General features: G+C 35.8%; 1 protein-coding gene across 6 annotated transcripts in view; it reads left to right on the top strand.

Moving 5' to 3' along the window:
* LOC126825463 (liprin-beta-1-like) overlaps positions 1–26,399 on the top strand; it is a 254,385-nt gene that overhangs the window by 62,823 nt on the left and 165,163 nt on the right. For all 6 annotated transcript variants that reach the window (XM_056101629.1, XM_056101628.1, XM_056101627.1 and 3 more), the window contains one exon: positions 14,189–14,250. In XM_056101629.1, the coding sequence (XP_055957604.1) occupies positions 14,189–14,250 (62 nt within the window). The remainder of the gene's footprint in view (positions 1–14,188; positions 14,251–26,399) is intronic.

Raw genomic sequence — 26,399 nt, 5'->3', positions numbered from 1 at the left:
CTCAAATTGATTATTTAACATTTGGCTAAGAAAACAAAACCAAAATATCAAAGGTAGGGAATCTCTTGGCTCAAACTCAATCGAATTAAAAATGTGCAGTAAAAAAATCTGTAAATAGGCGAACAGCCTTCCCAGATTTCTCTCAGCTACTAGTTTCGTTCTTATTCGAACTCTTCAGGCTTAAATGAGGATGTGCGGTAGCCATTTATATATAGTGTCGATGGGCACCGGAGCACATGTGACGTCACAGAATGTGCAAAGATATTCCGCTAAGAATTTGCCGTCATGATTATGCTTATTTGCATTGACTCAAGGCTCCTAACCCTTTTGAACTCTAAGTTTAAAGTTTTCTAAACTAATGAGGGCTTAAAAATAAGTCTATTAGGTTATGGGCGTGTATGCACTAATTTTTTATTACTTTTCCCCGTGGGGGTACCACGGCTAAATTAATTGAGAACTCGTCCCTGTTTTTCATATTCTGCCTTGAGTTAGGCTAAGAATTATGCTACTATTTCGCATACTTTGAAAAGTGGCTCTAGAAAAATCTTTCTTGAATTCAACAAGGAGCTCACAAGATTGTTTTAGCATTTCTCGATTGAAACATTGTAAAAATACCCAGTCTTCTTTACTGATGTTTGATTTTGCCAAATCATCGTGATTCAATGTGCGAAAAACTGGCCAGGCCTCTAGTTCGAGACAAAGATCAACTCCTTCATAAAAAGCCTCCCAGTTACTCATGGTTGGAAATGGTATAGGACAAGGCAATCTGTCATATTTTACCTCCGTTTGCTTTCTCCTACGTATTGTTTAGGAGCATGTTAATAGGTAGACTATATTTCTTCTTAAGCAGTTATAGCCCATGCGGCAGGAATATTTCTTGCCAGTTATACCACTAATAAAGTAGTTATTTTGGTCTAATTTGTATCAGATATCACAATCCTTCTTGATACATTTTTCAAATAGATTTTGAACCGTGACTCCGCTGGTTTGTGGGTTCCGTGGTGGATAGATGAGTCTTGCTTTCATCAGTGTATCCTTCAAATTAGGATTAATCCTAAATGCTCCTGCAAAAAAACAATATGTAGGAGAAAGCAAGCGTGCCTTTTCAAAACGAATAAAGGAAAACTATGCAGATATTAGACACAACAGGCCAAAGCCGGTCGCACTACACTTCAACTTAGATAGACATACGATTAGAAATGTTATGATTAAAATAATAGAGCTTTTTAAGACTGACCCAGATAATGGCAAAAACGATGCCGTAAGGAAAGCCAATGAATTCAAATGGATTCACACTTTAAGAACATTCACATCGGATGGCATTAACGATAAGATGTAGTCCCGAGGGTTCCCCCTTTTTATTGTTTACTCTTAAAAATGTGCAGTCAAAATTTTGATCGAACACTAAAATATGGCTCTCTAGAGTATGCCGAAGATATCAAACTAATTTGAACCGTTTTTGGACCGATATTCGTTTTAGAGATTTAGCAACAGTGCAGTTTGTTAGGGATTCAAAATCCCTCAATGGATGTTCAATGGCTTTAAGAGCGTGTCCGCAAGAATACCAGGCAGAAGGTGCTATGGCTTCAATCACAAATTTTGACCAAATTTGGTTTTTAAGTTGGGATAGTCCCAAAACACATTAATATGCAATATCAGATAAATCTTTCAATTCCTGACTAAGAAAATTGAAAAAACATATTTTATATGGTGAAATTGACAAAATCCATCTTTTCTCAAATACCAAGTCCTCACGCCTTTACTATACGTGGCAAAAAGACCAAACTCACACAGTTTGTAGATGACCTAGTGCTGTCACCACAAAATTAATTTCAAACGATTCTGGCGAACAAGGTATGTATACGGACTGGATATCGAAGCCTATCTAAATTCCCCATTTTTTGTTACCCAAAGTTTGACGCCCTATAGCTACTTCTTTCATGGGGTGGATTTAAAAAAAATTATGTTCTTGTGAACAAGCAACCTCCCAATATTTGATACAAAACATAAAAGTGACATGAATCGACTGGACAAAAACTAGGTAAAGGAAACTATAACCCATGAAATTAACCTGTAATTTCCCTATTTTTGAGATAATTAACCGTAGTAGATAAAAAAAAAATAACATTTTTGTACGCCCACATTTTAATGTGGACATATATTGTCGTCGCCCCTGTCCATCCGGACGCCCGTCCCTCCACAATTTGTATGTGGACACTCTATAGGTCACAATTCTTATCCGATTTTGACGAAACTTGAAATATAGGTTTATCTCCAAAAGATCTCGGCTGATTTCGATATTGGCATGTATCGGATCGAAACTTCATGGATTATGGCCCCTGTTTGTACGAAAAATCACGTTTTTAGCTTGTGGACCCTATAGAGGTCACAATTTTTATCCGGTTTTGTTGAAACTTGAAATGTAAGTTTATAACCAAAAGATCTTGGTTCCTTTCGATATTTGCGCATATCGGACAGTAACTTCCTGAATTATGGCCCCTGATTGTACGAAAAATCATGTTTTTAGCTTGTGGACCCTATAGAGGTCATAATTTTTATCTGATTTAAAAAAACGTATTATTATACCACCGTTACACCCTAAGGACGGCTGAGTTCGAATTTCGTGAAAATCGGCCCAAAACTGACAGACAAAATGTCCGCCCCTCGTTCCCAAATAGCGTAAAAAAAATATGGTATATCAAGGTTGTGGACCCTATAGAAGTCACTATTTTTATCCGATTTTGTTGAAACTTGAAATGTAAGTTTATAACCCAAAGATCTTGGTTCCTTTCGATATTTGTGCATATCGAATTGTAATTTCCTGAATTATGGCCCTTGATTGTAGGAAAAATCACTTTGGTTTTAGCTTGTTCTCTATCCATCTCTCGAAAATGTGGCCGTATCCTGCCTGGCAGCCGCTGGTATAAAAATGTTTCGAAAAAATACATTAAAAGGCCTGTAATCGTTCATGGTCTATCTGGCATCATGGGAACTGGCTTCCGATGTTGTCCACGAGCTTCCATAGGAGTATCGACGTGCTCAATGAAATGATCTTAAAGACCACGTAAGATCAAAAATCTAAATTACATGTACGTATAGCCCATGGTTACTATATCAACTTTACAGCAACTTCTCACCAATCTGATTAAAATTAAGTAGGCTGTTAACGTTTAAGTGTCCGACACGCCAAAACGCTTTTCAATTTTTCAATTACGACCTTAATCCGGTTGATTGGCTGGTGACGTCACAGGCACTACACATAGGATATACATTATCTATACAATACAATATATATATAATAATAATAATAATAACCATTTCTATGCATAAAGAACAACTTTTATCGTTACTCCATTTGAAATTTACAGTGAATATGGAATTTTCCGATGACTATGCATAACATGTACAATAGATCGCCCTCATTTCTCAGCCAATCAACGCTGGGAATCTTATTACCATTTACGGTTACATGTATTACGGGTGTAGTAAATGAGGTTAAACTTCGGCACGAAAATTGCATGGATCATACGTGGAGTTCCTGGTGCCGTTTGGTGAGTGATTAAACTGTCAATGCAATTGTAAAATACTTTTATTAAAAAGAAGATAAATGATTGTTGTTTAAACGCCAATCAACAAATAATACGAGCCTACTTGATTACAAAAACACTGGTGAGCAATAATTATTGGGTAAATAATAATTATAAACAACTGATGAGTAAAACTTAATGATTTTATACAATTAATGTGTGGGTGTACGATTCTACCATTAGTTCGTTCATGAGGTATTATGCACACGTTCCACTTAGAGTGATGTCTTTGATCTGGCCGGCGTAAAAAAAGATAATTACCTAATCAACATTCTTAATCCCACTAACACTCACTGCTAACACAGACGTGTAATTTATGTCCCATGCCTGTGTAACTTTTATAGTCGGATTAATTAATGACAAATATTAACGACACTACACTTTATGTGGAAAAGCGAAGTGCTCGCAGTAAAAAACACATAGCTGGACCGGTATATTATTTACATATTAAAAGTGTTCGTCCAATAAGTTCCATATTGTAAAAAATTAATTAAGAGTTCAAGACTTCAAAGTTTAAAAGTTGTAGGCAATCTAAATTGGATCTTAAATTAAAATGAATTACAAAACGAATTATTCCGTAGTCAATTGTTTTATTTAATTAAGAACTAAGGGAGATTAAGGAGTCAGTCAGGCGTTAATGAGTACACACGCCGGCTCTATATAGGTAATTAAGGAATAAACATTCCGAATATGCATTTGGTCACTGTGACGTCACTGGCGTCTGAGGGGATTAAGAGTGTTTTCGATAATTGGCAAAGTCGTTTTCACGGGCGGTCCATTTTTACGACTTTGAGTGAAGATAACTGAATTAATTTCAATCAGATTGGTGTGAACTTGCCGTAAAGTTGATATAGTAACCATTGGCTACACATATCCAAAAGTTCCCAAACCCATCTTATGTGCACTTTAACAAAACATATCCATTACTCTAAAATAGACATTATTTTAAATAAAATAATCCAAACAAAAATGAAAAATTCACCTAAAAGTGAGATTCGAACCACCAACTGCATGATTGCCCCTGACCCACCCCCTCACCGAGTTGCATGTCCCAGGCCCCCAAGGTCCATGTCGCGGGCCCTGTTCAGGGAATTGCCTAGGTCCTCTCTTATTCTAAATCTGGCCCTGAAGGTGTAGCTGACGGCGCTCGAGAACCGTAGCTACATGTATAATGCTTAACTGTTCAACGTCTCCAACTTCGACGCAAGGCCGGTTCTACGTGACAAGGAATAGGGTCGCCTGTCCAACCTTGTGGGGTTTTTTTTGGTCATCCGGTTTTCTCCCAAGTGCTGCTAAAGACACCTACAAGCATTTTAATTATTGAAATAAAATTAAACCATATGTTAGTCCTGAAATGACCTAGTTTGTGTTGAGTGGATGTTAAATCCCATCTCTCTCTCTCTCTCTCTCTCTCTCGATGCAAGGCTGTGTTGCTGTTAAAATTTTAAGTTTCCACATTTCTGTATTGTAGAATTGTAGAAATCAGTGGATGTGTCCCAAAATGAATAATGGAAACATGATCTGGAATTGAACATTTTGTAGCCATTTTTGGTGACCTGTTGGAAAATGAAACCTTAAATATGTTAAAGGGACAATACAACAATACAAAATATACAGTAAACGCATGAAATGAAGTTTAACATCCTACTGTTCTGCTCCTATACTGGGCTAATGAAGACGGGCATGCGCCATACAGTGTGCTATGAGGGAAATTTTGCCCGGGCAGCGGCACTATCGCCTACTCTTATATCGACTTCCAACTGCCAAGGGATCTTTTACGTGTATTCCAATGTATACACGGGACCTTGTTTTTTCGTTTCATCCGAAGGACTAGACAGCTGTCCTTGTCAGGCCCTCCGTTCTGACAAGGGGAAACCACGTCGGAAAATCCATATGAACTTTCTCGGCCAATGCAGGGATCGAACTCCAGGCTAGCGAGCCAGCGTCTTAACCACCCAGCCACCGTGGCTCCCAGTAAATGCAAATATACACTTATATACAGTACCACATGGTACAAGTGATGGCTATGGATATGATAAAAACATATAAAAGTCAAAACTTTTATTTCTCTAGTTAAATTTGCAAAAAAATGTATCACAAAAGCTTATTTTGAGCACTGTTCAATAAGCTCTATATTTTAAGTATGTTGCATTCCGGTCATTTTTTTTGTACACCTATTGATACTATGTGCTTAGCACTTCAAAACCATCCAAAGAAATTCTACTTGCGACCATAAAAGAAAAAGTTACAGTGTATCTTTTTCATGTACTACAGTGACAATGTAAATATGGTACCCTAAAACAAGTCCACAAAAAATTAGCATGGACTGATTTTTTTTTTTTTTTTTCAAATTAGTGCTGGGGTGGAAGTTGACAACCCGCTTTATTAGACAGGGTCAAAATTAGAAGGTTGCTATTGCACCATAGAATGCAATCTGTGCTTAAAAAGGGTGATAAATACGCATGTGTAAACCATAATTTTACCCATAAAATGACTATTTCCAGTACAGTCCTTTATAGCGACATCAGGTTGTAACCACTTCAGCATGTCACCTCTTGCCCCTAGGGAGTGTTGTACCGTAAGTTTGACCAAAAACTTCTACCCCGCCATCTTGGCACATTTTGTGATTTTTTCCTGGTCTTCTCACGGATACACTCATAACATTCAAACATTAATGAATTAATCGAGGAAAAAAAGTTACTAACATATCTATTTTATTTTGCTTAGGTGCAACGTCATTTGTTTTCAGGTAGGAGGAAGACTAATCAATCTGTTAAAAGTTTACTAATATTTTTAGATACCCTTTTAATTTTCAGATTAAATATTTGAGACAGCTGCAAGCATCTTACATTCATAACATAATTAGTTTAATTACTGCACATTTTTAGATGCATTATTTTAGTGATGAAATTTTATACCATAACCAATTCACTGTGTTGTGCTCAGTTGGCGTGAGTGGATAGTGCTCGACCATTTACAGCTTAGAATTACTTGCTTAAGAAAACATTTAGAATGAGCTTACTTAAAGATACATTATGGGAGATAAGATAAAGAGATGTCAGTTCTCGCTATAATAGTTAAAAACTAGATATTGTAAAGGTAATTTGCTGAAAATTTCAGTCAAATTGATCCACTATGAGCCGAGAAAGAAGCCGGTGAAATTTTTGCATAATCTCGGTTATCATTACTAAAATCATTAATATAAACAGCATAGTCTCGATTATCCACTTTTTCTGATTTAATTATCTTTGGCCGTTAGCGGCATATTGGAATCTAATCCAGCCTACATCGAAGGCTAGCCTTGACATCGAGAGTTTATTATGGTCTGGATAAGTTAATTTAGATAACATTCCAGGCCTAAAGAAAGACTTCTAATAAGCAGATTTTGCTCTTGCATAATGCATGTTTAAAGATGGGTTCCCGCGTACAAACTGGGTGAGACAATGGCTATCTCACATTTTTCAATTTCGAAAATTCGTCCTGGACTTCTGTCGTTTGAAAATTGAAAAAATGTAGTTTACGAGACATTTTTGTTATTTTTCAAAATTTTCAAATTTGACCTACATTTTTGGATACCGGATAAGTTTCATTCCGAGTAATTGCCTTTTATTTTTCGATATTTGTCGAATTTTGGGCCCATTCCCCAACTCTTATATTTTTCTGAAAGGATTAATTGATGTTTCTGAAAGTCCTGAAACATAAAGCCATATGGTCATTCTGTTTTGGAAAGCAACTTCAATAACGATCCGTAAACCGGAAGTAGTTGAAATAATGTCGGGGAATTTTGAAAAAAACATAAAATATGAGTGCTTTTCAGAAAAACGCGATTTCTCCGTCCGATATCAACGGATATAACAAATTAAGGTATCGATGAGTGGCTCGGGGAATGGACTATCGTCTGATGCCCGATTTATACGGATACTATGAACAGGCAGCAAAATATGGCATGCTGAAAATCAAGTATTTTCTGATTTGGAGCGTTTTTGGAAGCCTGTATCTCGAAAATTGCTCCAAGGATTTTTCTTAAACTTTCCCTATCCAATAAGACATTGAAATGTCTGGAATAGGTAAAATAACGTACTGAAAATCGAAAAAAGTTGAAAAATCGTGAAATTTTGTTAAATTCTCTATTACTTTATTATTAAACAAATTTTTACAAAAAAGTTACACATTCAGATAGCTGACCTAATTATGATTCTAACGATGTATAATATGTATTGAAATATTTAAATTTAATTTTCGATATATTAACATTTTTGAATTTTTGGCACTTTTGAAACATAGGATTTCTCAGGGCCATTTTATCTGATCAGATAATGTAATATATCATTACATAGCCCTGTGGCTATTTGATAAGCCAATCCGGTTATTAAAACTATCCCGACAATAATCTCCATACCGGACGTATTCAAAAAATGAAGAAAAAAGGTTTAAAAAAATAGCGCTCTTGCGAAAATCTTGATTTCTCCATCAGATGTTAGCAGACCAAAAGAACTAAAGTATCGCTGGATAGCCCCATTAATGGACTATCATATGAATGATACGATTTAGATGGCTAGAAAATAAATTATGGTACGCCGAAAATCTAGTATTTTCCGTTTTGGAGCATTTTAAGACGCCATTTTCTTGAAAACTACTCAGAGTCCTATCGGTGGACTATGGCATGAGTCCAAAAATAAAAGCATTGAAATAATATAAGTGGTCCAAAAAGAACCTCAATCTTGGAAAAAAGTTGAAAAATCCTTAAATTACTGAAAATGCTCTTCTATTTTTCTTTCTATGGAAAACAGTTGAATGGATTTTTCTGGTGATCTTGCGAAAAAAATGATTACTATGTAAGATCTCAAAACAACTAAACTGTCATTGGATAGCCCGAACAATGGACGATCGTATGACATCTAAATGGTAAAAACGCGCTGGTTAGGCAATATATAATGGGACGCTGAAAATATAGTATTTTCATTTTTTGGGGCTATTCAGATGCTTTCATCCCGAAAACTTCTCTTTTTTCCTTTCTTAAACTTCTGTTACTTAGAGTCCTAACGCTGGTCTCGGGTGTGAATCCAAATTTTAAAGCCTCAATATAGTATAAATGGTCCTTAAATCTTTGAAAAAAGTTGAAAAAAGGGGAGATAACACATTAGTATCAGACTACCAATTATTTGCTAAATATTGTTAAATATCTTCTAATTTTACTTTCTTTTAAAAACTGTCCAATGGATCTTTCTGAAACTTCTGGTACAGGAAGTGAAGATCCCATACAACGTGTTCAATCTATCCCGACAATGATACGTAAACCGGAAGTAGTCGAAAAAATATTTGATATTTAAAAAAAACCAGTAAAAATCGGTGCTCTTGCAAATATCGTGATTTCACCATCGGGTGTGACCGCATCAAAACATCTAAAGTATCGTTTGGTAGCTCGATGAATGGGCTATTGTATGACAAACTTCCTGTCTGATTCCTGAAAGCCGGTTCAGTGCTGCTTGCAGGTCTAGTTATGCTTCAAATCCTTCTCAAACATTTTAATTGCGAAGGAATGTCCTGCTATTAAAATTCGATCAAACCAGGTCATGTTTACGTCACGTCTTGGGAGTCAGAGGAGAATTCATTGCATACATAAGACGATGTTGTCTTTAATCGCTTACTATTTATTACAAATATCGAATCCTAATTAAATTCTCGGATTATCCACTATCCGCGTCTTTTTCCGTCATTTTTATCTCAGAAAGTATTGTACGTCTAACTCTTCATAAAGTTTATCAACTTGTACATCAAGCGCTCAATGTTCGCTTGTGACCTTTGACATCACGCGTGCAGAAGTTCCTAATCGTCGGGCTGTTGATTAGGGGAACCCTTACATTTTTGTCCTGTATACGCTCCATGAGTGTTTTTCGGGGAATACAGTATTTTTCTAGTAAGATTGGATATCTCTACTTTCCATATATACCAAAATTGCCATACTTTTATTGGAAATAACCGCCCGATAAATACTTTTCTGGGAACCCATCTTTAAAGGGACTAAACCTCTAACTCTTATTATCCATAGTACTCAAAATTAAAAACACGAATTGGAATTCAAAATTGGTCCATTTCAATCAATATTGACATTTTCATCTTACTGTGAAAATATGCAGGGATGTAGCCACGATTTGCTGAGTGGTTGAAAAAATAGCTGCCGAGCGGAGTGAGAAAAAAAATATTTTGGAGGGAGGCGTGGTATTTTATGAAAATTCAACTTTTCTTGGTGTATTTTCAGAGCATCTGCTGCCTTTTGTATTTGCTTCAGTGCAAATTAAAATTTCCATTTATATACTATTCAAAAAAAGTAGGGGATATTTGATTTTGGGGGCATAATACTAAAATATGCAAATGACTACGAAAAAAGTCACTATAGAACCTAACAGAAGAAACATTTCCAGTTACATGTGACGCCCAAACGCACCAATAGCTACCGCATGGAATGCAGGTGATGCTTGGGATCATCATGGGGGTCCAACCCAAGATTTGCACGACTCTGACTTTGAATGTTACAGTCATTGTGGCATTGAATTCCAGGGTGGAAACATCAGTTTAATTGTTTTAGTGACCAGAAAACAAATTTTGATATGCGTCGGCTTACCCTAAATGAAAGGTTACGTGCCCTTGGCATGCTACAGATCGGCACAACACAGGCGGTTGTGGCGCAGACGATGAATGTTTCTCAGTCTGTCATAAGCAGGCTATGGTCCAGATACCGTGATACACAATCTGTACAGGACAGACCACGCTCGATTTATCCGTACCTTGGCCTTGAGAAATCGTTTCATCACAGCAAATCAGATCAGCGCTCGTCTTCAAACAGACACTGGTGTGAGAGTGAGTGGCCAGACGATTCGGAATCGACTGCATAGGGGTCACCTTCGCGCCCGACGTCCTCGCGTGATCCCTTGTTTGAGAGATCATCACATTCAGGCAAGACGTCGTTGGTGTAGGGATCGTCAACACTGGGATAATCGACGCTAGAGCAATGTGATGTTTTCAGATGAGTCATGGAGGGTGTGGCGTCGTCGAAACGAGGGCTTCCAAGACGTTAACGTCATCAGACATGATCGATTTTGGAGTGGTTCTGTTATGGTGTGGGGAGGCATCACTGTTGCTGGAAGAACGGCTTTACATGTTGTTGCAGGGCGTGTTACAGGCCAGTACTACCGGGACAACATCTTGGCAGTCCATGTTGTGCCGTTCGCACGACGTCATGGCCGCCGTTTCATCTTCCAGGATGACAACGCAAGATGTCACAGGGCCAGGATCGTTACAGGTTACCTCCAACAACAGAACATCACCACATTACCTTGGCCAGCACTGAGTCCCGACCTCTCCCCCATCGAGCATGTCTGGGACATGCTTGGACAGAGGTTACGTCAACGTCAACAACGTCCTGCCAATGTCCAAGAACTTGCTGCTGCGTTGCAACAGGAATGGGACAATCTGGACCAAAATGACCTTAGACGTCTCATTAGGAGTATGCCACGTCGGATCAATGCTTGTTTGGCAAACAGAGGAGGATTTACCCGTTACTGACTTGGTTGTGATGCTGTGGTAACTTTGCTGTTTGACCCCGGGTATCATTTTACCCTTATAATGGTCAGTCTGTGCCTTACTTAGTCTAACGATCATTTGGAATAAATCGATGAATGTGAACTTCATTTCATTTTGTCATTTGTTTCTTCGTCAGTTTCATTAGGTGACTTTAATAACACTTAAAAATCAAATATCCCCTACTTTTTTTGAATAGTATATATTCAAATTTTTACCAAATTTACTTAATTTTCATCAATGATACAGAGACTCTGCCAGGGATCTAAAAACTTTTTGACACCAACCGACCGAGCATAAAATTGCCCCACCCCACTCTGTTTCTCGGGGTTTTTTTTTTGTTTTTTTTTTTCAAATATTACTTTATTACTTTGAGATTAAAAATTGAAACGATTCTTAAAACGGTGTTTGTGTTTTATTTGATTACAACAAATTATGACAACAGGTAGATATTGATAATTAAAAGACGTTGTTTTATTTGACTTGTGTCTCACAAATTTCTACACCATTTACGACATCCAAACCTGTAACATTGGAGTGCCGTAAATTGGTCTGGGTGACCTATTTACAGCAAATATACAAATTTAAAGACCGTAGATTTGTAAAATGAATAGACCTACACAACTTCTAAATATAAATAAACAAAATACCAATACTTCTTTCTTTAAACCAATTTTGGATGATAGGGTCTACTAAGGCACACAAAAATAAATTATGCTGTGGCAGACATGGGTTGCGTCGGCTTTTTACCATGGCTTTGCCGTTTGCCGTGGTAAATTTTGAGCGCTGAGTTTGTTTACAGAAAAGGACGAAGGGGTTTAAATACGACTGGGCAGGTTTCTTCGATTTTTTCTTTTTGCTGGGCGGCAAAAAATAGTGCAGTCCGGCGTGGCTACATCCCTGAATATGGGATCCTAATATCCATGATTTAAGACACAATGCACATTTTAACATCAGTACACAACTCGTGTACTCTATGGTTTCAAGCGCCATTTGTAATTTACAAAGATTAACATATACCACAACACAATGCGGAAGTAATTAAAAACAGCAAATTAATTTTTAAGAATAAAAAATCTGTGTAGAATGGACAAAGCAGACACAAACTACTGCCGTTAAATTTGGACTGTTCATGTAATACAACAAACTTGATTGATTAGAAATAACAAATTTAAACAAAATTTTTGAATGTAAGTCACTTTATATATTTTATATATATATATACATGAATACTTGCGTTTAGACCTGTTGTCTTTTATTTTAAGGTTCCAAAGAATAGAACTATATGCCCTTTAACATACTCAATTCCATACGCAAAAAAATTCCTTGTAACAAATAAAAGTAGTTAGAAAATTGAAAGTAGAAAGGATATCTGCTCCCTTTGGAAATGGCAGTTATATACATACATGTACACAGTGGTCTGGCCTCAAATTGTCTAAAATTTTACCAAACAAAACATTAGCACAGATACTTAAAAATAGAAAAAAAATAGACAAACCTCTCAAAATTTTAACTATCATTAAACAGGTTGAAAAATTATATGAAAATATGAAGGTAATATGCATGCCAAATTGGAAATAATTATGAAATATTGAGGGTACACAAACATAGCATGAAATGGATGGATTATATGATCTGATTTGATATGATTCAGTATTCCTTGCTGAAATATATCCTGCTTTCTTTTATATTTTTTCCTCACCAGCTTTTATTACACAATTTTTATATCTTATTTCTGTACATAACTTTTTATACGCCCACATAGAAATGTGGACGTATATTGCCGTCGCCCCCATCCGTCCGTCCGTCCGTTGTCCACAATTTCTTGTGAACGCTCTAACACCAAATGTTATCATCCAATTGTTTTAAAATTGATATATGTTTACATTAGTGAGATGAAGAAGCCTATTTAATTTCAATAATTTCCGTGTATAAAGTCTAGAGTTATGGCCCTTGTTTCACTTTGTTGAACCTTGTGAACGCTCTAATGCCAAAAGTTAACATCCGATCTTTGTGAAATTTATATGCAATATTTAAATTAGGGTAACGAAGAAGCATATTGAATTTCAGCAATTTCTGTTTATTACTTCTAGAGTTATGGCCCTTGTTTCACTTTGTTTAACCTTGTGAACGCTCTAACCCAAAAAGTTATCATCCTATCTTTCTGAAATTTATATGCATTATTTAAATTAGTGAAACGAAGAAGCCTATTTAATTTCAATAATTTCCATTTATAACGTCTAAGAGTTATGGCCCTTGTTTCACTTTGTTGAACCTTGTGAACACTCTAATGCCAAAAGTTAACATCCGATCTTTGTGAAATTTATATGCAATATTTAAATTGGGGAAACGACGAAGCATATTGAATTTCAGCAATTTCCGTTTATTACTCTTAGAGTTATGGCCCTTGTTTCACTTTGTTTAACCTTGTGAACGCTCTAGCCCCAAAAATTATCATATCTTTCTGAAATCTATATGCATTATTAAATTAGTGAAACGAAAAAGCTTATTGAATTTCAGCAATTTCTGTGTATTACGTCTAGAGTTATGGCCCTTGTTTCACTTTATTGAACCTTGTGAATGCTCTTAACACCAAAAGTTATTATCCAATCTTTCTGAATTTATATGCATCATTTAAATTTGTGAAACGAAAAAGCCTGTCAAATTTCAACAATTTCTATAGATTACTTCCAGAGTTGAGACCCTTGTTTCAATTTGTAGAACCATGTGAACCCTCAAACGGCAAAAATTATAGCCGCTGTGGGCGTATATTTCGTTGCCTGGCAACCTATCTTTTTATTTATAAACACAAATGCTACTTATAGAAAACAATAATTAAATGCAAAACACTCTTTAAATATTTCCAAGTTTGTATAGAAAAATGAAAACCCAAAGTTCTCTCACAATTTATTACTTTATAATGCAAGATTGTGAACTTCATTTCCTTGATGAAGGTCTATAAATAAGTATTCTGAAATGTTGGAAATCAAACATTTATTTATTTATATATTTATATATTACAGAAACAGAGGTTGAGAAGTTAAAGAAAGCTGTAGAATCTTTATTAATATCGAATGATGATAAGGTGAGATGTGTAGAAGTTTTAAATAATATTCTTCAATTGCCCGCCAAAATATGTTCATGAATGGGTTGCAAACCAGACAGTTAAACAATTCATTAAATACCTTTAATTATTTTAATAAGAGTCCAATTCAGTGACCCACAATTAATTGATATGGCTAAATCAGATCAAGCACTTGGTCAGATTAATATTTGTTGAAATCCTGCTTAATCCGCATTTTGTGTGGTCAGTGGTCAGTACAATCTACATTGTATGTTGTTGGTCAGGACTGACCATGTGTATTGACCACCAACTTATAATTGATAACATTATCCATCCCCTTAATCCTATAATACCAGGTTCTATTGGGTTAGGAAAGGGGGTCATTCTCAGGGTGCCAAAGTATTTATACATACATGTATTAAATCTACTTACATTTATTATACTATACACAGCAAAAAAAAAAGTTCAGCACCCCCCCCCCCCAAAAAAAATTAAAGCTGAATTATCGGTATATGTTGAAACCAAATTACAATCCTCAGGATGGCAAATCAAAGAGTGGTATATTGGTGATAAAATAAGGTGTTACTTATTGAAAAACGCCTCTCACAAACGCAGCCACATGTACGTGAATCCCGCCACCCATGTGTTGCACACACCAAAGTTTCAAACAACTACAAGCATTGGGTATTTAAGGATCGGTATCGACTTCATTATCACTTGACAATGGCACGAAGGAGAATTGAGATGGAAGATCATTGGACTCAATCGGGCAAGACTTTCTTACAAGGAAATTGCAAGAAGAACTCACTTTCACTACACCGTAATAAGCCATCTGGTGAAAAAGGCCTGGTTACCTCATCGCGACTTGAGCAACCAGACTGTGAGAAACCGCCTCAAAACTGCTGGATTAAGAGCCAGAAGTGTCATCAGGTGTCAACAAATCACCACAAGCGTCAGGGTAGGTTATGGTGTGAGCACAGGCAGAGGTGACACCTAAGATCATAGAGGAGTATACACTTGAGCACGAAAGTCGTTTCCTCCTGCATGCTGTTGATAGGAGAGCCCGTCGTGTATGGAGGAGTAGGAATGCACATCTTGCCCCCAGGAACATTTTGCCAAGAGTACCATTTGGCATGGAATCCGTAATGGTTTGGGGAGGTTTCTCCTACAACTGTAGATTGGATTTGATGACTATACAAGGTTCACTCACAGGTGCTCGCTACATTCAGGAGGTTCTGGATCCTGTAAATATTGATCATTTTGTTGACCACAGACTTGCCACATGACCCTTGTTCATGGATGACAATGCACAACCTCATCGTTCACTTGCTGTAAACCAACATCTGGCAAATAATGCTGCCACTCGAATTCCATGGCCAGCAATGTTTCGTGATTTGAACCCAATCGAACATGATTGGGACATCATCAATCTGATTAAAATACAGATCTATATTTCATTTTGTTTTTATACACCCACATTGAAATGTGGTCGCATATTGTCGGCGCCCCTGTCCGTCGTCCACAATTGCTTGTGGATGCTTGAGAGGCTAAAGTTAATATCCGATTGACTTTAAATTTATATACAGTGTTTAAGGCCATGAGACGAAGAAGACTATTGATTTTCAGCGATTTCCGATAATTACTGCCATAGTTATGGCCCTTGCTCACTTCAAAAAATCTTGTGGATGCTCTAGAGGCCAAAGTTAATATCCGATTGACTTTAAATTTATGCACAGGGTTTAAGGTCATGAGACAAAGAAGCCTATTGATTTTCAGCGAGATACGATAATTACTGCCAAGGTTATGGCCCTTGATCACTTTGAAAAATCTTGTGACGCTCTAGAGGCTAAAGTTATCATCCGATTGACTTCGGATTGATACACAGAGTTTAAGACGAACAAGTATATTGATTTTCAATGAATTTTTATGACTTGAACAGCTAAATCCATGATATTAAAAGTTTCGTATACTAAACGTTAGCATGGGGCAGAACTTTATAAAAACCAAACAAATTCTAATGGTTTTCTGATAATTACTTCATGAGTTGTTACTCTTAATCAGATTTTAGTGTATTATAAATGTTTCATTACCGAAATAAGTAAAAATATGCGACAACCCTTGTTGACTGCCCGGACGATTTAGCTGCTGTGGGCGTATGTTTCGTTGCCTGGCAACCTAAAGGTGGAACAGCTTTCCTTTTACCAGAGATTTTTAGGAACTGTAGAGCTATTAGTGACACTGACTTTTCGGGATTGTTAGTCTATAGTGGCATACTTATAAGATCAAAAACATTGGCATGACATCAATCATAGTGATAGAAAATGTCTGTAACTATCATATTGAATTTAGCCAATATCTTAAAATAGGAGAAATCTACCTTGTGTATGTAATGGAATCTCAGAAATAGATTTACTTAATCTTTCTTCTGAAATCTGTCTATGGGTCAATACATGTTGTTACACATTTTGACAAAACGTAGATTAATCAATGAATGTTAAAGATAATTTAAAGGTCATTGATAAATAGGTTATATCTTTCTGATGAAAGTAGGTGTCACAGCTCCATTGCCCGCATTTTTTCCGGATTTGTAACCCTTTTTTAACTTAACGGCAAACAGTGGCTACTTAATCTTTTGTAACAATTTAAAAATATTTTGGAAGCAGATATTATGTTCTTTTGTTTGATATAATTTTTATATACGTGTTCGTTATATTTATTTCATAAGCGCAAGTTGAAAAACGTCAATTTCCCGTGTTTTGACATTACGCAGAAAAATTTTGTCATGTTTTTAAATGAGGGTACCCCACTTCAAATGCTCGGCGAGGTCACTCATTATTAATATTTCTTTTTCATTTTAATATCATTAGAAAGATAATTGAACGATCTTTCGATCGGTCGGGGATGCTTTGTTGACATTTCAAAATACCATGCTTTTTTTTTTAAGTTGAACACTTCAATTCACATAATCTTTTTTTGAGGCAATTTGCCAATATAGCACCCCCGACCGATCGAAAGTTTGTTTTATTGCCGTTTCGATGCTATAAAAATCAACAAAATCAGAGCATGTTAAGTGACCTTGCCGGGCATTTGAAAATGGTATACATCGGGAAATGTTTTGGAAAATAATTATAACGTAGTTTGGCATGTGATGACGTTATTTCAACATGTGAAGAAAAAAATAATTTCAAGTTCCTAAGACCAATATTCACGGTAAATTACGTCTAAATGCAACTCATTGTTCATTTATGAAATAAGCGTTATGTTATATGAATAAATGACTTGCCTGAAAAGACATAATGATAGATAATTCCATTATTTTAATGCCTCTCGACAAGGGTCCATAATGTTTACATCACGTGACTCATATTCGCGCGCTTTTATCGAAGGGAAATTTCCTCTCAGCTACCACACGCCTTTACGTTAAAAAAAATAGACAAGTATTTCAATGTTCTAAATTACTTAATTCTGTTGTTCATGCCTAATTTGAAGTATTTAATGTGCACACGAATGAAAATGAAATCGGAAAATATCAACACGGTATGGGAGAACCATTTCCGGTTGTGACTTAATTGTATTCGTCTGAAGGAACGGACTTGCGGATTTCTGACCATTGTTATACCCAAATAAAGTTGGAATGTCAAAAGAAATAACACCAACAAAAAATAATTTAAATAATTTAAATTCTGGAATTTCCGTTGACGATTTACAACATTTCGTTTGAGATTAGTGCCGTGGTAAGTCAATAAAATGGCCGTACAGTCCGTCAGTCGGATACCCGATTGTTACAAAGGCAATTTATTCAATATTTTATCATTATATATCGGTTTTCATACTAATTATTTATATGTTTAATTCATTGTAATTTTGGGAAAATATATGTACTTAACACCAAATTTTATTTGTTAGCTAGTAAAATAACAAATTGAATCTAGGCCGACAAACTATTAAATTTAATAGGCCTAGATTTGATGTTGTTGACGAAAATATACGAATAAAAAAAAGGGTAGTTGCTCCACGATAGTCTACATTTGGAGGAATAATGAAAATGTTCAAATGTAAAGTAGTCCTACATTGTAAAAACAAAACAATTTTTCCAGTCAAAATCCTAGCATTAGTGCCACCCTAGGCCTACATGTACCTTAGCCTACTGTCGTATGGGTACCTACCTAGTCTTCTTTTAAAAGTTTTAGAGAATTATTTAGATGCACCACAAATAATTTGTTTTTATTGGTCAATGTTGTTTGAAAATAATGTATATACAAAATAGAAATCTTCTTGTAACATGTAAGCAATACATGCAGAGAACAAACAATAGTGAAACAACAGTTACCGGTATGTTATTTTTAAAATTATATAGTTGCTATGGCAACCACCCAAAGTTCTTAATATTTTACTAAAAATTATGCAATTTATAACAATTATACAATTTATAACATTTAATATCACATTGCTTTTAGATGCTAAAAGCTTTCTTTAAAATGGGTGATCAGTGATCACATGTTTCATTATGGTAAAAACATGTACCATTCAAAATGATATCAAATTGCATTTTTGGGGTTTGTTTTTCATTTTGGTTGCTGACAACAAAATATATGTTAAATATACAAGAGTAAAGATATGTAATTTTTAATATTCACAAACTTCTGGACTTGTAAACAAAATTCACTTCAAGATTTCAATTCCTTCATAATCATTTACAGTATGTCTTAATACCAGCCAAATAAATGGGCAATTTGCTACCGCGGAATGTTTTCAAAGTGAACCTCTTTCCAGCTCTTGAGAGAAGACATATTTATAAAGATTTTGATTTTATTTATTTTTTAAAATCTTGCCCAATAGCTTCTGATTTTAAATAATACAATTATCAATATTGATGTCAAAATTATTGAAAAATAATGTTTTTTAAAAAAAAATATACAGTGTTTGCTATGGTAACCACTCAAACTCCTTAATATTTTGCTCAAACTTATACAATCCATATCATTTGACATTATATGGGTTTCAAATATTTTTAAAATGCTTATTTTTAAATGTGGTGATCACTTTTTGGGTCATGGTACACAGCATTGAAAATGGTCAAAAATTGCATTTTTTCCATTTTAGTTGCTATGACAACCAAAATTGATAATATATGGCGGATTAAAAATATGTAATTTTAAAAATTCACAAACTTTTTGATATATTCCCATAATTTCACTTGTGTATCTCCATTCCTTCTTATTTTACTAATGTCTCAAAAACGCCCCAAAAATCGGCAATTGTGTGCCGCGGAAAATTGTTAAAAAATGAACATATATTCAGCTCTTGAGAGAAGGCATATAGATATTTTTACTATTTTTTTTTTCTGTTTATCTTACTTGATAGCTACTGACTTTAAAATGCATAACAACCAGGTTCAATATTTCAGGTATAACATGGACAAGACCATTTTTATACGCCCACATTGAAATGTGGACGTATATTGCCATCGCCCCCGTCCGTCCGTCCGTCCATCGTCCACAATTTCTTGTGAACTCTCTAACGCCAAAAGTTATCATCCAATTGTTTTAAAATTGATATATGTTGTTTACATTAGTGAGTTGAAGAAGCCTATTTATTTTCAATAATTTCCGTTTATTACATCTAGAGTTATGGCCCTTGTTTCACTTTGTTGAACCTTGTGAACGCTCTAATGCCAAAAGTTAACATACGATCTTTGTGAAATTTATATGCAATATTGAAGTTAGTGAAACGAAGAAGCCTATTGAATTTCAGCAATTTCTGTTTATTACGTCTAGAGTTGTGGCCCTTGTTTCACTTTATTGAACCTTTTGAACGCTCTAACTTCAAAAGTTATCATCCGATCTTTCTGAAATTTACACGCATTATTTAAATTAGTGAAACGAAGAACCCTATTGAATTTCAGCAATTTCCGTTTATTACGTCTAGAGTTATGGCCCTTGTTTCACTTTATTGAATCTTGTGAACGCTCCAACGCCAAAAGTTATCATCCAATCTTTCTGAAATTTACATGCATTATTTAAATTACTGAAACGAAGAAGCCTATTGATTTTCGTCAATTTCCATTTTATTACGTCTAGAGTTATGGCCCTTGTTTCACTTTATTGATCCTTGTGAACGCTCTAACGTCAAAAGTTATCATTTGATCTTTCTGAAAATTGTATGCATTATTTAAATTAGTGAGACGAAGAATCCTATTGAATTTTAGCAATTTCCGTTTATAACGTCTAGAGTTATGGCCCTTGTTTCACTTTATTGATCCTTGTGAATGCTCTAACGCAAAAAGTTATCACCCGATCTTTGTGAAATTTATATGCATGATTTAAATTAGTGAAACGAAAAAGCCTATTGAATTTCAGCAATTTACAATAATTACTTCTAGAGTTATTGCCCTTGTTTCACTTTGTTAAACCTTGTTAATGCTCGATTGACGATATGTATGAAATTTATATGCATCATTTAAATTTGTGAAACAGGTCTATTGAATTTCAGCAATTTCTGTCAATAATTTCTATGGCGATTGTGAACGTTTGAATGACAAAAGTGATCATGTGATCTGTATGAAATTTATATGCATTATTTAAATTAGTAAAACGAAAAAGCCTGTCAAATTTCAACAATTTCTGTAGATTACTTCCAGAGTTGAGATCCTTGTTTCAGTTTGTAGAACCTTGTAAACCCTCAAACGACAAAATTTATAATCTGATCTGTATCGAACTGTCTTGTAAAGGCCCCCAATTACCTACAAAGGAATAAATATGCGACAACCCTTGACGACCGCTCGGACAATTTAGCTGCTGTGGGCGTTTGTTTTGTTGCCTGGCAACCTATCTTCAATGAAAATATTGACCAAAATCACTTTGACAAAATGGAATTTTTGAGAATACCTATGTATTTTGGAGTTCTTGGGGAAATCGGAGTAATTGTTACACAAATGTGAAAATCGAAACATTAGCCTTAAAGTTGTATTTCATGAATTTATATCTATATTTTTGATAGTTTGAATATGAAATGAAATTTGGCATCGCAAAAAACACCAAAAATGACTTTTTCAAGGTGTTGAAAAACCTTTCTTCCGCGAAAAGTCAAAAATCACAACTTCGAGCCTCCATAAAAAAAAAAAAAATTTCATCCGATTTTGAATCTGTAAAAAGTTTTGTGAGAAGAATGATGAGATCTACTTGAAAAACTTATAAAATCAAATGTATAATCATAATCTCAAAATCACCTTTTCCACCTAATGAAAGGTCAAATCAATAATTCCCTAAAATGTATTCAATATGAAGTGCAGGAAAACAGCACTAGTAGTACCAGTCATTGTTTTTTGAGGCGCTCAATCACTCGCGAGCGCCTGTCGCGCACACAAATGTCGACTGAGGGGAGGTTTTTCTCCCTCGCCTTAAATTTGTAAATCATGGACATGTATTTGTTTGGTTTTATTTCAAATGAGTGTGAAAGACTCTATTCCGAGCGCCACCATGCTGTCATTGTAAACATTTATTTGGTGTATTCGATTAGTATAATGTGATCGCAAAAGGTAATAAAATTCCAATGAATACACTACCGTGCAGGAGTTTGGGACTAGAATCGCCGAACACCGCGGAAAAACACTCTATTTCACGGTGGAATCTTGGGGAATCGCTAGCGAAACGGCAGCTAGCCAAATCACCGCGAAATAGGGTGTTTTGCAGTGAATTATGGTATTTCGCGGTGAAACACGGTGAATCGCTTGAGTGCCGATATCATCCCGATGTAAGAATGTTGACGAAAAATGTAATTTATTTAAGTTGAATACAAGATATGTTAACCGTTGGTGAGGCAACTACAGTTGTATGTTTTATTTCTAACACACTGTACATGTATAACGTGGTGCCACAATGTACGTGTATGCAAACAATGAATAACTTACAATTTTTTAAACGTATCATTTCATCTTATTGGCTGCTATCAAATCCAAACTTAAAATTATATTCGATGAGATTTTACACATAACTTCATTACTCGCAGCTTCAGTTAATCTAAATCAACCATCCATAAATCACAGTGCCATACATGTAAATCACTCCGCAATGCGGTTAACAGTAAGTCACATGGTCAGAAACGCGCGAAAAAACATGAGATGTTGGGTTCGACACGGGGACTATATATTCTTACGCTGTTACTTGGCGAAAAGTGTTTAGCAAGTCTTGACTGTTGTAATATATCGTCGGTGAGCTATCAAAATTGTGCATATCGTCAAAATTTCGTATATCCTTTTTTCCCAGTTTCTAAACCCTCGGCGTCTGGCGCGAATTTCTATCTGGGTCTCGTAACTCTAATCCAATTAGAAATACTCTTTTGGAACACGTGAAGAAAAATCTATTTTGATTAGTGATTATTTGGTATCGCAAAATTTCGTACCTCCGGTGAATTTGATCGTCACCTCGTGTGGTTTTGCCTAGGTGAGTAATTTGTTATTTTTATAACTTAATTAATGTTTACAATACTTATCAGACATGAAACTCGCTAAAAGAAACTATCAATCGGCCTGTAGAGTCCTAAATTATGATGATATTTAGAGATAGGCTTCCATGTATGCATCGTGGGTGTTATTTATTAATAAAATTGGTAAATGTATTTTCTACATATTCATTGCAACAGTGTAATAGCTTTGTTAAAAAATATAATGAATATGGAGTGCTAATAACCGTATTAATTTGAAATTAGTGATATACGAGAATAAAGCATAGGAATATCTCTGACGTCTAAGCCTGTTGATAATCATTAAGTTAAACATATATGAATATTTGATATGTAATATTTGATAATGCCTTGAAGTGTTTATCGTAAGATTTTAAAAGATATTCTCAAATTATGTTTCAGAAAATCAACAAAATGGGTGATTTTTCAAGAGGAAAATTGTTACTAAAAATGGCTTTAAACTCTAAAAGTAATAGGCCTTCAAATCCAGGTGAAGTGGAATCAACTTCGGAGTTTCAGAAAATTCCTAAGGAGCCTGTTCTTACGTGGAATAGGAGAAAATCTCAAATATTTTCATCTGGAATTTCAGTTGCGAAGACTGACATAGGCCTATTACCATCAATGGTTGGCATTACAAAGGAAACGTCATCTGCCTATCGAACAATGCTGTCTATACCTACGTCGACACCAAAACCAACACCCCACTTACCCGCATCAACTCCGTACTTGCCTGCATCTACTTCCAAGTTAACGTCATCAGCTATCTACTTACCTGTAACCACGTCCTACTTACCTGCAACATTGTCCTCCTCACCTGTATCGACAACTAACTTACCGGCAACAACGTACTATTCCCCCACATCAACGTCATGGTCCCATTTGCCTGCATCAAAATCAACACTTTACATACCCCCTTCAAATACCTACTTACCTGCTTCAGAGTGCTTCTCACCTGCATCAACAACCAGCTTATCCATAACGACGTCCTACTCACTTACCTGCATCATAATCAATTTCATTTATAAATTCACCAATTACCTACCCACCTTTATCAACGACCAGCTTACGCCTAACAGCGTGCAACTCACCCTTAGCAACGTCCTGGAAAAACTTACCAGTAATAACGTCGTCCTACATACCTGCATCACCGTCGTGGTCGTTCTTACCTACATCAGCGTCCTGCTTACCTTCTTCAACATCCTACTTAGCTGAGCGTACACCATCCACTTACTTACCTGAATCAAGGTCACATTTACCTGCATTAAACTCATATTTACCTGAAGCAACGCCTTACCTACCTGCATCAAACTGTTGTCTTTCTGCGGGACAAACATCAACGTCAGTTACGGATCAAAGCTGTAACAGTATACCAAGGCTCCTTATATCAACTGATACTGAGGCCTTTTTCCATACAGCACCCTCTGATCAAGAAGCATCAAATTTACCTGAACCTATTCTAGATATTAGTCTACCCATTCCTTGTGACAATCCATTCATACCAACTTCAGCAATTAGAATACAAGGACATCCAATATCACAAACTACCCCTTTAAAACCTAAAGTCAATTTGCGATGCTTCGAGTTGGGCAATTTCACTGACTCTGAGAGTGAGTTAGATGATGATGATGATGATAGAGATCCAGAATGGACACCAAGAAAGAAGACTTCTATGTTTGAACTTGACTCTGATGATGGTGTACAGCCCATTCCGGATGATGATATTTTGACAACTATCATTATCGATTCACCGAATGCAACCGTAAAAGAGCACTCTAAGAGTCGTGCTAAGCGTGGAAGGTCAAATCCATCAAACTGGGATAGAAATATAAATAAAAGACTTCGTATGGAGGGTAAAAGTTACAGGGGCCTGAAACAAGATGAAGGTGGCAAATATGCTCTTTCAAGTGAACGGATGGGTCGACAAATGGGTGAGCCAAAGTGTGCAGAGTCTTGCGAATGAGTAAAAAATGTTCTGTTTTCAATGAAGAAGAGCGACAATCGATATTCAATGGCTTTTGGGCTGACATGTCCTGGAACCAGAAGAAAGTCTTTGTGGCTGGCTTGGTTGATGAAGTGGTGGCTAGCAACAGAAAGAAACCAGCAGAAGAGAGCCGAACAAAGAAGTCTTTTAAATACTACCTTAAAAAAGATAATGAACGTGTTAGCGTTTGCCGAAACATGTTCTTGGCTACTCTTGGTATTAATGATAAGACTGTTTACGAATGGTTGAAAGGCAATTCTCGTGCGGGTATCCCAAAGACGCTGCAGCAACTAAAAGACGCGTTTCGGTATCAAATACAGAGAAGGTCAACTATGCGCGACACTTCCTTAACGAACTCCCGAAATTACCTTCACATCATTGTAGGTCCTCTTCGAAAACACATTATCTTGAGCCAGTCTTTACTAGTGCTTCTGAAATATACAAAGTGTATGTGAAGGATTGTAAACACAATGATAAGCTGTTCCTTCGCAGGAAGGCTTTCATATCCGTATTCAATGATCTTAATTTGGGCATTCATCGGCCTAAGAAAGACAGATGTGACATTTGTTGTGGTTATGAGACAAATAATATCTCTGAAGCACATCTCACGTAAAAATGAGGCGAGAGCTGAGAAAGCTGCAGACAAACTTCGTTCAGAAACTGAAGATAAGGTTAAGGTTGTGACATTAGATCTCCAGTCCTTGTTATTATGTCCTTTGCTTACAGCTAGTTCCATGAAATTGGGATGTCATAATTACACAATTTTTGATCTTGCGAGCAAAGATGTGGTCAATTACTTTTGGCATGAAGGTATTGGGGATCTTAATGCAAATACTTTTGCCTCTTGCTTAAATGATTATATAAATTCTATCGACCATGATGTCAAAGAACTTATTTTGTATAGCGATGGTTGTACATACCAAAATAGAAATGTAATTTTGTCAAATATGTTACTAAAAGCTGCCACTGAGAGAGAAATAACCATTGTGCAAAAATTTCTAGAAAAGGGTCACACTCAGATGGAATGTGATTCGGTTCACAGCACGATTGAGAGAAGAATTTGCGGTAAACCTATTTATATTCCACAGAATTACGTGGACTTAATGCGTACAGCAAGAGTAACCCCACTTTATAAAGTGAAATATCTTACACTTTTTAAAAACTTTCTCGCTGTTAGGTTATTATTCCACAATTCGTCCCGGTGCACGTAGTGGTGATCCTGTAGTTACGGATATTCGTTTTTTGCAGTATAAGGATGGTAATATTCAGTACAAAACAAACTTTACTGACGAGTTTAATGATCTCCCTAGACGTAATAAAAGGTGTCCTCTGTCAAAGGACGACCCTCTGGAGCTCCATTGCTTATACGACGCCCTACTTAAAATCAAGTCAAAAAAGTACACCCATTTACAAGAACTTAAAAAGGTATGACCCTCTGATTACCATCCTTTTTATGACAATTTACTTCATGAGGCGAAATAAGTTGAATATATCAATTATGTTGATTATTTGAAGTACTCGTTTCATTAACTTATATGAATGAATTTACTAAAATAATGTTGGTATTTTTTTCATGTTTTGTAAGGTATAGCTAATCATAGGCCTACATTACGAAGTTTGTTATTATTTACTGTTGTTATATTGTAATTAACTTGAAATATCCGCGTCCAGTAGATGTGTTCATGTTTTGTTTTAGTCAAAATAAATTAATAATGAACATTTTTGTTTG

The sequence above is a fragment of the Patella vulgata genome, chromosome 6 (assembly GCF_932274485.2).
Source record: "Patella vulgata chromosome 6, xgPatVulg1.2, whole genome shotgun sequence".
NCBI classification, from domain to species: domain Eukaryota; kingdom Metazoa; phylum Mollusca; class Gastropoda; family Patellidae; genus Patella; species Patella vulgata.
The sequence above is the reverse complement of the archived record's forward strand: the minus strand, read 5'-3'. Positions and strand labels throughout refer to the sequence as shown.